Source organism: Leucopleurus acutus (assembly GCF_964270905.1).
Source record: "Leucopleurus acutus genome assembly, chromosome: 14".
Classification (NCBI taxonomy): domain Eukaryota; kingdom Metazoa; phylum Chordata; class Mammalia; order Artiodactyla; family Delphinidae; genus Leucopleurus; species Leucopleurus acutus.
This window is the reverse complement of record NC_139156.1, coordinates 59,539,606-59,553,780: the sequence shown is the minus strand read 5'-3', so window position 1 is coordinate 59,553,780 and position 14,175 is coordinate 59,539,606. Positions and strand designations below refer to the sequence as shown.

At 35.3% G+C, this 14,175-nt stretch overlaps 1 protein-coding gene across 3 annotated transcripts in view; it reads right to left on the bottom strand.

Annotated features, from left to right (window-relative positions):
* The window catches only part of P4HA1 (prolyl 4-hydroxylase subunit alpha 1), a 92,132-nt gene that overhangs the window by 32,175 nt on the left and 45,782 nt on the right, over positions 1-14,175 (bottom strand). For 2 of the 3 annotated variants that reach the window (XM_082855089.1, XM_082855091.1), the window contains 4 exons: positions 9,436-9,675; positions 6,470-6,666; positions 3,572-3,748; positions 387-457 (listed from right to left, as the gene is read on the bottom strand). In XM_082855089.1, the coding sequence (XP_082711215.1) occupies positions 387-457; positions 3,572-3,748; positions 6,470-6,666; positions 9,436-9,675 (685 nt within the window). Of the gene's footprint in view, positions 1-386; positions 458-1,487; positions 1,559-3,571; positions 3,749-6,469; positions 6,667-9,435; positions 9,676-14,175 lie in introns of all 3 variants that reach the window. The other variant, XM_082855090.1, reaches the window with a different exon arrangement.

Genomic DNA, 14,175 nt, shown 5'->3' with positions numbered 1-14,175 from the left:
ATTTGTTAGGTAATCCTTCAAGGCATTCATTTTCTCACTACCTACTGAGTAACCCAGAGATTTTTCAACCCCTGCTTTACTACAGAGACCAAATTAGGCCTTGTTCAATGAAGACTCTTTGGGAACTTCCCTTACTTTAATATGAGAACACAGCTTCACTTATCAGGTAGGGTTTGGGATATCTCAGCAGGCATTTTAAAATCTAGTAATTTCTATTAACTGCCCCATAACCACGTCCATCATGAAAAGTCAGGCACGGGTGTCATCAAATACCTGTGCCTAATACCCTAGTTCTTAGAAATCATATGATGGGTTTTATGAAAATTAGATTCTCAAGAAAGAAAATAGTCCAAATATGACTAAAATTCTTCCCATTACTCCCTTACCTCTTAGATACTCTGTACTGTGCTGTGGTCAATTTTCCAGTCTCAGGGTCATGTACTGTAGCTCGGCTCAGCTACAAAAAAAGAGAAAGGACAAGGACTTACTCACGTAGCAGGCAATTTGGGGCTTTTGTTTTGTTTTGTTTTGCCAAGCCACAGGTGATTGGAAGGGTTCAGATTGGTCTGGATGGTAGGTAATGGTTTCGAATCAGCAAAAACATTTAGAAAGGTGGCAATAAGAAAAGCCACTTGCAAATCAAGAGAAAATGGGTTGACAGATTTTTGTTGTAGATTGTCCTTTCACTTTTTTTTAAAAAAATCATTTGAAGCTCTATGTAAATTTTTTATAGCACTGGGTTTCACAGGTGCTTTCTCAGATCTAGAAGTTTAATGTTCTTTAAATTATTTGACAAAAGAATAATTAGTGGTCTCTTTAGTCTCTTTAAATTCATTTTTTAAAACTCTCACCAAGCTATAACTGTTGTTAAATCTCTCTGGTGAAGTAAAAGGCAACTAAACTCAGAAGTAATAGCATTTGAAAGACTGAGATCTGAAGCATAACTCTGTTCTTTCCATTGCCAGCTTTTAAGTCAGCAAGTTTTTTAAAATAAAAACTCCAACAGGAGAAATAGATTACTCCAAAATGACAATGTTATTTTATAAGATGCATGAACAAATGCCAATACAATCATCATGAAGAATGATGTGAATTCACCACAGCATTTATGAATATGAGAGAACTACATAAACAAAGACTACTCCCAGATTAATCCAGGCTGCTGCTTTCTTTCCCCCCCTCTTTGGCAAGAAAAAGGAAAAAGAAAACAAGTATAAAAGCCATTTCCTGGATATCTGATTCCTAACCTGAAGAGCGATGCAAAGCATATTAACTCCCTAAAAATAACAGACCAATTAAATATTAAAAACAGAACTTCTAGTTAAAGGGAAAGACCTGTGAAACACAAAGCAGTTTATCCATGCGTAAAAATAGGTGGTGACTTGACTGGAGACTGAAAATGACCTACTTCCCTTAAATGAATAATTCCTGTAGGATGTACAAAACACTCATTAGAGGGCAAAATATGCAGCATACACATCTCTTACCTTTTGCTAATTCTGTAATGTACCGTCTCCAAGTCTCCTGTTATTGGGTTTGAAATGGTGGCTCGCCTCAGCTGTGAAGCCAACCATCAAAATAGTTGCATTATAAAAAAAAAAAAAAAAAAGAATCACATTTATCCAATCAGTCAGAATTCTGGGATTTTTTTTTTTACAAAGGAGGCTAAAAAGAGAAAATAATTCCATAGACTTCCAGTCACCTGTGTTTAGCCTTGAAAGCCTGTTGATTTTTAAATATTTTATATTTTTAAAAGTTCTTTAAAATTTTTTGGTTTTGTTTTGTGTGAATGGAGGGTACACAAACAAAAGAGACTGGAAATTAAATTTCTTTCAACGGTTAGAGGACGTGAAGTGAGGAAAAGAAATTTCTAAAATTTGAAGTCTAATTTATAGTTATAAGAATGGCTATTTGCAGTTAATAATCCATTCCAAACTTTTTGTTTTAATTTTTTCGGTGATGGAAATGTTTGCAAAGATAATGTTCAAAATTTGTTTCAAGGTCATCTTTTCTTCCTTCAAGATATTTACTCATATATTTCATATAAACAGTGAAATAATCTTGGATGAGCACAAAGACAGATGAAAAGAACTCATAAATGTTAAGAAACAGAAGGAGATGACAGCCAAGATAATGATTTTAAACTTTTTTCTAAAAATGAAGGATGATTCAGATGTTAACAAAAGAGTATAAAATTTTTATTGCCATTGAATTACTTGATCAAATAATCCAACTGAGGCATCCACTTTGAAGATTGAGGCCTCCAAACTCAGAAATATAAGACTTGATCTCCAAGCTGAAATGAACTCCTAATAAATATTCTACCAAGGTAATTTTGGTTTACTGACCACAAATAGTGAACTAAAATCCAAAAGAGAATGACAGAATATGATGTGATTATAAGTGGCATTCTGCTTAAGAGATTTATAAGAACTCCCTTGGACAACATCCATACATATTAGACTCGTCTTTTCCATTTAAAATGTAATCTTTAGTAAAAAACAAAAAGTACCCATTTGGAAAGTAGTAAAACTTAACAACAACAACAACAACAATTCTGACTTCAAGTTTATTCTACAGTACAGATATCCAGACAACTCAACTTTTATGATATAACATGGAACAGCAAACTGTGGTCCATGGGCCAAATTCATCCAGCCACCTGCTTTTAGAAATAAACTTTCATTGGAATATAGCCATGTTCATTTATGTATTTTCTATGGCTGCTTTTGCACTGCAACAGCAGGGGTGAGTAGTTATATAACAGGCTATACAGCCTGCAAAACATAAAAAATATTCACTATCTGGACCTTTACAGAAAAATTTGCCAACTCCTGTGTAATAATTGAGCAAAAATATTCCTAGTGTTTATTTAACAATCTCTTTATGAAAATGATGGCGGTTTGTATTTTACTATCAATAAGACCAAACAGATCTTAAGAACAAGCTGATGGGAAAAAAGGCAAGAGCATAAAGGGCAGTCTTTCTCACACCCCCACAAAAGAAAAATTTCTATGCTGAACACTAAGTTTATAGGATTGTGTTTACAATAAATTGTTTTTCTTATTAAGATAAATGACATGGGTTGAAGTCAGAAAACTATGATGTCCTTATTTCAGATTAGCAAGATGTTTGTACCCAGCTATATCCTTCTAGTAATAATGTACCTAAACAGGAATAAAAGTACTTCAAGTATTATTTCAGATAAAACTATAGAAGATATAAAAAGTTGGTCTTTGATTAGTCTCTGAGATTAAAGGGCTCTAAAGTACATAGAAAACTTTTTCAGGAAGGTGCTGAAACACAAATTTTTCAAGTGTGAATAAAAATCTCATCTATGATTTTCATAAATAAGTGCTTAAAACCCAGTTGCAAGGTATGTTATTTGTGTTGATAACAGAGAACAACTGGTACAGAGCTTAGTTAATGCCATTAGTTTGCAACAACAATATCTAAAACTATCTATGGGCTTATTGCCATGTCAATTATCATTTTTATAATCTTGCAAAGGAAAAAACTGAAACGCCGGTAGAGTAAATTGAGGAGAGAAAAAAAGAAAAAAATTATTTACCCTTGGTTTTGCTAGATCTTTAACAATTTCAATTTCTGCATCAGAAATAATATCATGGAAGCGAATAATACGAGGCTTGTCCCACTCATCCTCCTGTTTGGCTGGAGCCAGAATAAATTTAGGATTCCGGTTTCCATCATGGTAGCGGCAAAAGAGTTTTTTCTGTCTCCGAGGAGTCTAAACATAAAGTTAAAAATATTATAAATATATTAGAGTAATAATATTTTTAATGCTTGTTCCTATGAAGATAAGAAACAATAATCATGCTAGTGTATACACAGAGTATCTGAGGAAGAACACACAAAAGAAACAGTACCCTGCAAATATTCTGCATCAAATGGGACCTTCAGGATTTAAAAGTTTTATTAATGATTATTTTCTGGAAGAGATGGTAGGCCTTAAATTTTTAAAAGGTGAGGTTTCTCTTTAACCCCTTCTCTCATCAAAATAAAGTTCAGGCATTGTAAATATGAAAGAAATAATAAAATATTTATAGAAATATGAAATGAATGGCCAGCACTGCTCCAAACTTCACAAGGTAACCGGGAAGCACTCAGAAAGTGTCTAAAAGAAAAAAAAAAACAAAACAAAACCTAACAAGGTTTTCCCAAATACCTCCCAATTTTAAAAAAATTTAAGGGATTTTTTTTTTTAAAGTAAAGAAGAAAATGGGTAGCTCTGAAAAAGAGAAAATAAGTTATTAAACAAAGAAGCCAGGTGCTTTTACTAGCAGGTATTAAAGACAGAGTGGTCAACAAAACAAATAAAGGTTCCTTTCAATCATCTATGTATTATATTAGCTAAATAAGTTATTCCATTGCTGATTCTTCTCTTGATTAAACAAGTATTTCGTATTATGAGGTAGGAATAATATTAGTTTTGGTTTTAATTATTAACTACACAAAAACAAATAATGATTCATGTTTATTCTTGTACTTTATTTACCTAGAATCAAATCCAAGGTTTTATATCAAATAAGCTTTTTATATGATGATGAGATGAATTAAACTATTCTGAGAAAAAGGATGCTCCTTTGACCTGGGGCAGAGTTGACGTGTGTGTGTTACATCAACAAACTGGCAAATTAACAGACTTCTGTTTTTATATCTGTAGTTCTATTTTGCTCTCTTCTTTAAGAGATTCTAAGGGCAATAAAAAATATCTGCTTACTATTGGAAATCTGAACACTGACTAGATATTTGATGATATTATGGAACTACTATGAATACTGTGATACTGGAAATACCATGATAATGGTATTGTGGTTATTTTTTAAGAGTCCTTATCTTTAAAAGACACACTAAAATATTTAGATGTGAAATTTTAAAAAAATGTTTCATGAGTCTAATTTGTATTTACTTATTAGCTCCCAAAGCGAAAGTAAACATGTTCTTCTGGGAATCCACAAACTTATCAAAAATGTCAACATAAATATGATCTACTTATTTGCTGTTACAGGTTAGGCTGTCAACAGTGAGTCATCAAACACCAGGAAGTCATCAACATAAAAACGTAAAACCCAGCTTCAGTTTATCAGTAGTAGAGAAAAAGTTAAACACTATTCAAATGTTTTCACTTAAAAGTACTCACTTCAAAAATTCACTAACTCCTTCTACGTATGCCCGCATTCAGCTGAACACTAGTACCACATGATATTCCTTAAATAAGGATTCCATGATCAATTAATGTTGAGAAACAAAGTATATCCTATCCATAATGCATATTATCATAAAAAGGATCTGAAAAGTCCTAAAGCTGAACAAAAACTATGTTCCCCACGCTTGAACTTTATTATTTTTGGCCTATTACCTATTAAGTATCCTGAAGCACTGGTAATCTGAGTACGAATACATAAATATAGATATACATTAAACAAAGGGATATTTATAGACATGTTTTAGTATTTTAAAGAATAACTGTTAAAGCCAAAATCTGTTTAAAGTCTTTGTGCATTTTTTTTTTTTTTTGTGGTATGCGGGCCTCTCACCATTGTGGCCTCTCCCGTCGCGGAGCACAGGCTCCGGACGCGCAGGCTCAGCGGCCGTGGCTCACAGGCCTAGCCGCGCCGCGGGATGTGGGATCTTCCCGGACCGAGGCACGAACCCGTGTCCCCTGCTTCGGCAGGCGGACTCTCAACCACTGCGCCACCAGGGAAGCCCAAGAATTAGATAATTTAAGGGAAGTGATAAAGTTTTTTCTTATATCTTAATGCAAAAGAGATTTCAGCAATCTTAAATATAAATAATATACCATTCTAAACCACCCTATGAAACAGTGGATTTATCTATACAGTGATCTCTTTTGGTTCTGCTCCTAGTCAACCTTGACAGGATTGCCTAGTGAAATGTTTTTGTCTATTTAAGAAATATTAAAAATGCACAAAGGGCTTCCCTGGTGGCGTAGTGGTTGAGAGTCCGCCTGCCGATGCAGGGGACACGGGTTCGTGTCCCGGTCCGGGAAGATCCCACGTCCCGCAGAGCGGCTGGGCCCGTGAGCCATGGCCGCTGACCCTGCGTGTCCGGAGCCTGTGCTCCGCAACGGGAGAGGCCACAATGGTGAGAGGCCAGTGTACCGCAAAAAAAAAAAAAAAAAAAAAAATTATCTGATTCTTCACCTTAAAAAGCCTGTTTTAATCTATGAAAAGGGTAATAATTACCAAAAACGCACTGTAATGGTATATGATTCACAAGTTTTGTTTTAAAGCTATTTTACTAAGGGTTGGAGCATATTGTGACACCTATAATAAAGTGATGTGGCATACTGTAATACTTTATCAATAATTCTGATTTTTATCACAAATTTTAAAAATAAAAGAATTCTGAATCTCTCTAGAACTATGTACAAACACGCACACACATCCACTTCCACACACACACACAATTGGCTTTTCCACTTTACCATTTTGATACCCTCCCCACGGCACAGCATTTCGTACTTCTGTCTCTCTGGTAGGTAATCCGCAGCAACCCCTTTTTTCTTCGGTGTGGTTTTCTGATCAGATTGGTCATCTGAAGCAGACTTATTGGCATCTTTTTCTTTAGCCATTATATACTCAAAATATTTTAAGTTACCATTAGCTCTCTGATGTTCAGGATCTATTAGAAAAGAAAGAAAGCATGTCCATGAGTAAGCTTTCAAGCATCAGAATACAACAATATACAAATTGAGGAATATATAAATTTACCTTCCAAACCAGGATGCTTTTGAGAGTGAAAGGAGGCACTAATGAAAATTATTATACCAAAACAATAGGTATAAACCTGTACTGCCCAAAGCACATCAAGACATATATTCACCCTCTATAAAAAGAGTTCTGGAGATGGAATCAGCCATTTATTTCAAAGTAGCAATTACCGCTTCTACTTTGAGAATGTTCCATGTGAGAAGTTACTAATCAGCTTTGATGTCAAATGAATTTTAAAGTATTACTTATTACACTTATTTGAAGCAATGGAAAAGATTTTTCTGAGACTGAAATGTAATGACCATGAGGAAGACAAGGTATACAGTTCAAAAGCAGCCTTTACCGCAGACACATTATAAACGCAGAACACAGTCTACTTCTGAGGGCTGAGTGGACTTCCGTCCCAAAATTCTAAGTGAGATGGAAAAGAGAAACTAAAAATATAATTTTCAAATAAGCCAGAATCCACTAACTGCCTTGGAATTGCTAGTCATAATTGTTAGCTATCTTTTAGTAGGGGAAAGGAGGACTACTCCACCCATCCAGGAGAAAAAAAATCCAAACCACCAGACACACACAAATGAAAAAGAACAGAACACAGAAACTTCACTTGTGACATTAATTGAAGTGTTTAAAAAATCTAGCCTTAGATTTGTAAAATACTTCGTCTTTGAGAAACTGCTCATAATGTATGTTGTGATATACACAATATGAGTCTACTTTTGTAAAAGAAAGGGAAAAGGGGGGAGGGGGTATACTACGAGGAAACAAAAAAAATTGGTGGGTATCTCTGAGTGATTGGCTCTGAGTGATGACTATTCTGTATTTTTTTCTACAATGAATGAAGTATTTTTTAAGTCAGGAGGAAAAATATCACTAAAAAATACTGGGGAAAAAAGGGTAATTGAATTAATATCTCAATTTATTAATTCACTCAACTAAGAAATAAGCTAATTATCAAAATCTTATTTTCAGGGCTTCCCTGGGCGCAGTGGTTGAGAGTCCGCCTGCCGATGCAGGGGACACGGGTTCGTGCCTCGGTCTGGGAAGACCCCACATGCCGCGGAGCGGCTAGGCCCGTGAGCCGTGGCCGCTGAGCCTGCGCGTCCGGAGCCTGTGCTCCGCAACGGGAGAGGCCACAGTAGTGAGAGGCCCGCGTACCGCAAAAAAAAAAAAAAAAAAAAAGCTTATTTTCAGATGACCAATGTTTTTGAACTGTTCAACTCTCCTAATATACAAATATTTACCTATTCATAAAAAGAATTTTTTTTAAGTTTTAAAGCTTCGTTATACACCAAAGACCACATGAATTTTTTTAGCATACAACTCCACCACAGATTCTGAGTGAGTAGGTCTGGTATGGAGATCAAGGAATTTTCATTTCTAACAAGTATCCAAGTAATTCTGATGCATGTGGCCCCTGGCTCATACTTACAGAAATACTATATCTCTGTTCAAAACACTAGTGGTAAAATCTTCATAAGATATCATATTTTCCTAACATTTGAATATGACAATCAAATATACTTCCAGTCTATTTATTTCTATGAAAGAATTTCAACCAGAGGATATAAAATGGAAAATCTCATGCATGTGCCCTCAGGACCACAAAACTTAAGGACTGAGAGACTGATTTCCCATAAATGCCTGATTTTCAGAAAACTGATAATATTGGAATTTTCTTAAATTACAGGGAATTGGTCAAGGGTTGCCTCATATCAATCTTAGGAAATGTTGCTTATGGTTTCCAGGGGCATGAACAAGAAATCACCCAAGTTGAGCTGGTGTTAAAAGTAAGCTGAGGGCTTCCCTGGTGGCGCAGTGGTTGAGAGTCCGCCTGCCAATGCAGGGCACACGGGTTCGTGCCCTGGTCCGGGAAGATCCCACATGCCGCGGAGCGGCTGGGCCCGTGAGCCATGGCCGCTGAGCCTGCGCGTCCGGAGCCTGTGCTCGCGATGGGAGAGGCCACAGTGGTGAGAGGCCCGTGTACCATCAAAAAAAAAAAAAAAAAGTAAGCTGAATTGAGCTTTGTTTGTATGACTGCACTGGTTTTATCTGCTTAGGGAATGTTCAACGCTAGTCCCCATTTGTTTTTGATTTGAACAGACTCTAACTGAACTTTCCCCTCTTTACATTCCCTGCCCATAAACACAGCCTACCCCAATCCCTCAATGGACTCACCTGTAGCTTCCTACATTTTGTAGGTCCTGAATGCAATTCCTCTGCTATTACTAAACTCATGTTTTTGACAATTTTGAGTTTGCCTCATTTTACCTTTTTATTTAGGTTGACATTTCAAATCACTATTTCTGAATATGAAATGCAATAAACCAAAAACTTCCTTCAAAGAACACCAGTCAATATTTAATATGGCAACAGGGTAAACAAATATTTTTGACTGAGTTAGCTAGGTTAGGTCCAATTTTGAAATTCCTGAAGAGTACAGAGCAGAGAAACACAGCTACTGTTGTAGTACTATTAGGTGAGAAAGACCAGTTGCCATTTATTTAGAGGATAAACAGAAAGATAAAGTATGTCTGACAGATGAGCTCCTGACTTACGACAAATAAAAAGTACCAAAGCTATATGACAAATATATACACTCACACATAATTATAATTAGTATATCTATATATCCACCAATACATCTTTAACCTTGAATTAGGCCAAATTAACATACCTAGTTCAAGAAGCTTCTTTGTGAGCAAAAGTGCTTTATCCAGGTCTCCCTGCTGGTACACTGCATAGCTCAAATAATCTAGAACAGAGACTTTATCAATTGTAGAAACCTCGCCTTCATCCAGCTGCCTTAGTGCTTGTTCCATCCACAGTTCTGTATGGTAATAATCTGCTTCTGTGTAGGCCACTTTGCCCAACTCAAAACAGTCCTCAACTGTTAGAAATGATTTGTGTTTTACTCCTATGGAAACAAAATACAGAGAACTTTAGGAATCTTAATACTATTATATACTTATTTAGGACTACACAGCTTTCAAAGTACTATCTCCCTCTCATTTGAACCTCACAACAACCTTCTGAGGTAGGAAAAGCAGGAATTATCCTAAGTTTATAAACAAAGGAACAATCTACAAGGTAGTGAAACATGGCAAGGATCACACAGCTAATAGGTAACGTAGGACCTATAGAACCCGAGACTTCAATTATCAGCCATCATACCAAAATGAAGCATCAATTAAGTTGAAGCATGCAATTTTCCAACACAGCGGGAATCACCATATGAGATATATCTAACTCTTAACCAACAATCTGGGCAAGGGATAAATGGACAGGAAGAGAGACAAACCTGTCAATTGATTCTTTCCCCTCTTCCCTTCCCCTACAGTAACCCTTTTCAAAAGCACTAATGGTATGTAATTTACATACCATAAAGTTCACCCAGTTAAAGAATCCAATAGTTTTTAGTATATTCACAGAGTTGTACAACCATCACCATAATCTAATTTTAGATCATTTTCATCACCCCAAAAAGAAACTCTGTAACCTTAAGCAGTCACTACCCATCATCTCCCCTTTCCTGCCCTATCCCTACACAACACTAATCTACTTTCTGTATCTGTAGGTTTGCCTATTCTGGCTATCTCACATAAATGGAATCACACAACATATGGTCTTCTGTGACTGGACGCCTTCACTCAGCATAATGTTTTCAAGGTTCTTTTTATTGCCAAATACTAGTCCATTGGGATAGACTACATTTTGCTTATCAGTTGATGGACATTTGAGTTGTTTCCACTTTTTTGGCTTTTATTAATAATGCTACTGTGAACATTCATGTACAAGTTTTTCTGTGGACACATTTTTTCATTACTCTTTGAGTATATGTAGCAGTGGAATTGCTGGGTCTTATGTCAACTCTATGCTTAACATTTTCAGAAACCGCCAAACTGTTTTCTAAAGTGGCTGCACCTTTTTACAATCCTACCAGCAATGTATGAGGGTTCTGATTTCTCTACATCCTCACCAGTACTTGTTATTGTCCACCTTTATTATAGCCATTGTGGGTATGATGTAGTATTTCATCGTGGTTTTTAAATTTATTTCCCTAAATGATGTTGAGCATCTTTTCACATGTTTATTGGCCATCTGTATATCATCTTTGGAAAAATGTCTATTCAAATCCTTTTGCCCATTTAAAAATTTGGTTACTTGTCTTTTTATTATTGACTATTTGTTTCAAATATTGTACAATTACCATTACTTTCATCAGAATAAGGAAAAATAGAGAAAGAACTATAGAAAGAAATAAATGTACAAAATATACTCTGAATGATAGCAACCATATAACACTGCATTTTTATAAACAGTAAATCAGGTGAGTTAAGTGGAGACTTTAAGAGCCTGAGTATTTTATGTTTTTTGTGTATACCATGTTAAGTAAGCAACAGAGAGAAAATTACATCTGGACCACATATTCTGGGGTGGTGGGGAGGGAATTGCTTCTGATATAAAACACAGTTGACCCCTGAACAACAAGGGTTTGAACTGCATGAGTCCACTTATACGTGGATTTTTTTCAATAAATACATGTATGTACTGTAAATGTATTTTTTCTTCCTTATGATTTTATTAATAACATTTTCTTTTCTCTAGCTTACTTTATTGTAAAAATACAGTATATAATACATGTAACATACAAAATATGTGTTAATCAGCTGTTTAAATTATCAGTAAGCCTTCCAGTCAGCAGTAGTCTATTGGTAGTTAAGTTTTGGGAGAGTCAAAATAGACACGCAGATTTTCAACTGCTCAGGGGGGTCAGCACCCCTAACCCCAGCATTGTTCAAGGGTCGACTCTACCTAGAAATGCTGAATTAAATGTAACAATTATCCATTTGTACTATGGCCAAGTTCACAGGAATTAAGCAAATTTCTTAGGGCCAAAACCAAAAAGGAACTTGAAACCTAGAGAGGTAAGCAGAGGATGAAGCTGCATCTCCTCTGGAGGCAGTCACTAGATCAGAATACTAGAAGCTTGATTTTTAACCACCAAGAAAGGGACAGGAGATAAAGCCTCAGGCCCATGCAAAGTGACAAAGCAGACCCTTGAAGAACTACATCTTGAATGGGAGAATGAACTAGAAAAAAACCTCTGTCAGCTGGCAAAGAGAAACAACAAAAGAACTTGTTTTTCTCAGTCTTCACTGCAGGTAGGTGAAAAACAATCCCTTAGAACTCCACAGGCACGCTTTCAGGGAGGTCTTCATTTCAAACATACGCTATCTCCATGGTCTGGAAAACTAAAGCCAAGAATTTAACTTAAAGTAGTCGTAGGTTGGTAATGTAATAGGACAACTGGCAGAAGCAACATTTATACTCTGCAAAATGCACCCTCACCTCAGGTTTTGCAATATTCCAACACACAATCTGAAGAAATGCATACAATCCAAAATCACAAAGCACATGATCAAACAAGCCACTATGAGCAAAATTAGCAAAAACTATTAAAAACCAGTATTAGACAGTCTTCAGATGTTGGTGTTATCAGATTAAGAATACAAAACAACTATGATTAAAATGTTTAAAGAATTTTTTAAAAAATAGAAAATATGAACATGTAAGATACCCTAAAAAAGACCAGGCAGATTTGAGTGGGGGGAAGAAATAGAACTTCCAGAAATTAAAAATATTATCAATGAAATAAAGACATATTGGTCAGGTTAAACAGCAAGTTAGACACAACAAAAAAAAGAGAATAATAAACCAAGAAGTGAGAACTGAATAAATTACCATGGGATAAACTACCCAGGATGCAGCAGAGAGGAGGAATACATATGAAGTTCTAGTTAAAAGACAAGGAAGAAAAAATAAGAAGACAGAAGACAACAGCATGTGTCAGAAGAAGACAACAGAATGTGGAAAAGGCACTGTTTAAAGAAATATTGGTGGACAATATTCTAGCATTAGAATACATGAAACTTCAGATTCAGGAAGCATAGAGAATAATAAGCCAAACAAAGTACATGCAAGGGCTTCTTAAGGATTTGTTTCAAGGAGGAAGAAAACAATTCCAAAAGAGAAGTCTGAGGTACCAAAAAAAAAAAAAAAAAAAAAAGATAACCAAAGAAATTGGTATACATTTAAAGAAAAGTGAGCCATCAGATTGGCAAAAATCTCAAAGTTTGAAATTTTTTGTGATGCTGTGGGGAAATAGGCACTCTCATATATTGCTGCTAGAAATACAAAATGACAGAACCATTATGGGGGGAAACTGGGACAATGTTAGCAAAATTTCCTATGTATTTCCTCTTTGATTCAATGGCATCACTTCTAGAAAAAATATCCCAAAGATCACTTAGCAAAAAAACAAAATAATATATGCACAAGGTTAATGGAAGTATTATTTTTATAAAAGCAAAAGACTGCAAACAAACCAGATGTCCATCAATAGGCGCCCAGTTAAATAAACTATGGTAACTCCACAAAACAGAGTAACATGCAGCTGTAAAAAGAAATGAGGAGGATTTCTATATAGGATATAAGTACTATCTAGAACATATCAATAAATTAAAATGCCAAAGTACAGGAAGTATTTATACCATGCTGCCTTCTGTGCTGATGTTGAAAGGAAACAGGAATATATATACACTTGCTTATATTTTCAAAAAGAAACAGTGGAAATGAAAAAGCTAATAAAGTGGTAGTTACATATAGGAAGAAGAAAGGAACAGAGGAGTACAGAAATGAAAGTGAGACTTCTGTCAGTGGACCTTATTAGTATAGTTTGGACTTTGAAAGAAGATAAAAAGTTCTGCATGACTAAAACTAATATGAGAGAAATGGTGAAGGTGGTCAAAAGGTACAAACTCCCAGTTATATGATAAATAAGTCCTGGGGATGTAATGTATAGCATGGTGACTATGGTTAATAATACTGTATTCTATATTTAAAAGTTGCTAGAAGAGTAGATCTTAAAAGTCCTCATCATAAGAAAAAATTTTTTTGTAACTATGTGTGATGGTGGATGTTAACTAAACATCTTGTGGTGATCATCTCACAATACGTACATATCCGCGTCATGTTGTACACCCAAAACTAATACAATGTTATATGTCAATTATGTCTCAATTTTTAAAAAGTTTATTTGGGCACCTCTTTTAAATAAAACATTAATAACAGCATTTTGCAGTTTTAGTTCTCACAGGCTTTTAGCTCATTTGATTCTCATGGCAATCCAATGAAAAAGGTATTATGTCAGACCTCAAAATGGATACTGCCCACTATGCTAGTTACAGTTTCATGTTCCTCTATTGGACAATGTGTCATCATGTTTCATTTGTCAACACATTTCTAAATATAACAGAAACCAAAACAATATAAAGTTTTTGAACAACAGAAGAGGACAAAGATAGGATATGAATTAAAAACTGAGCCTGTGATAAATTTGCTTTCAGTGAGAAAG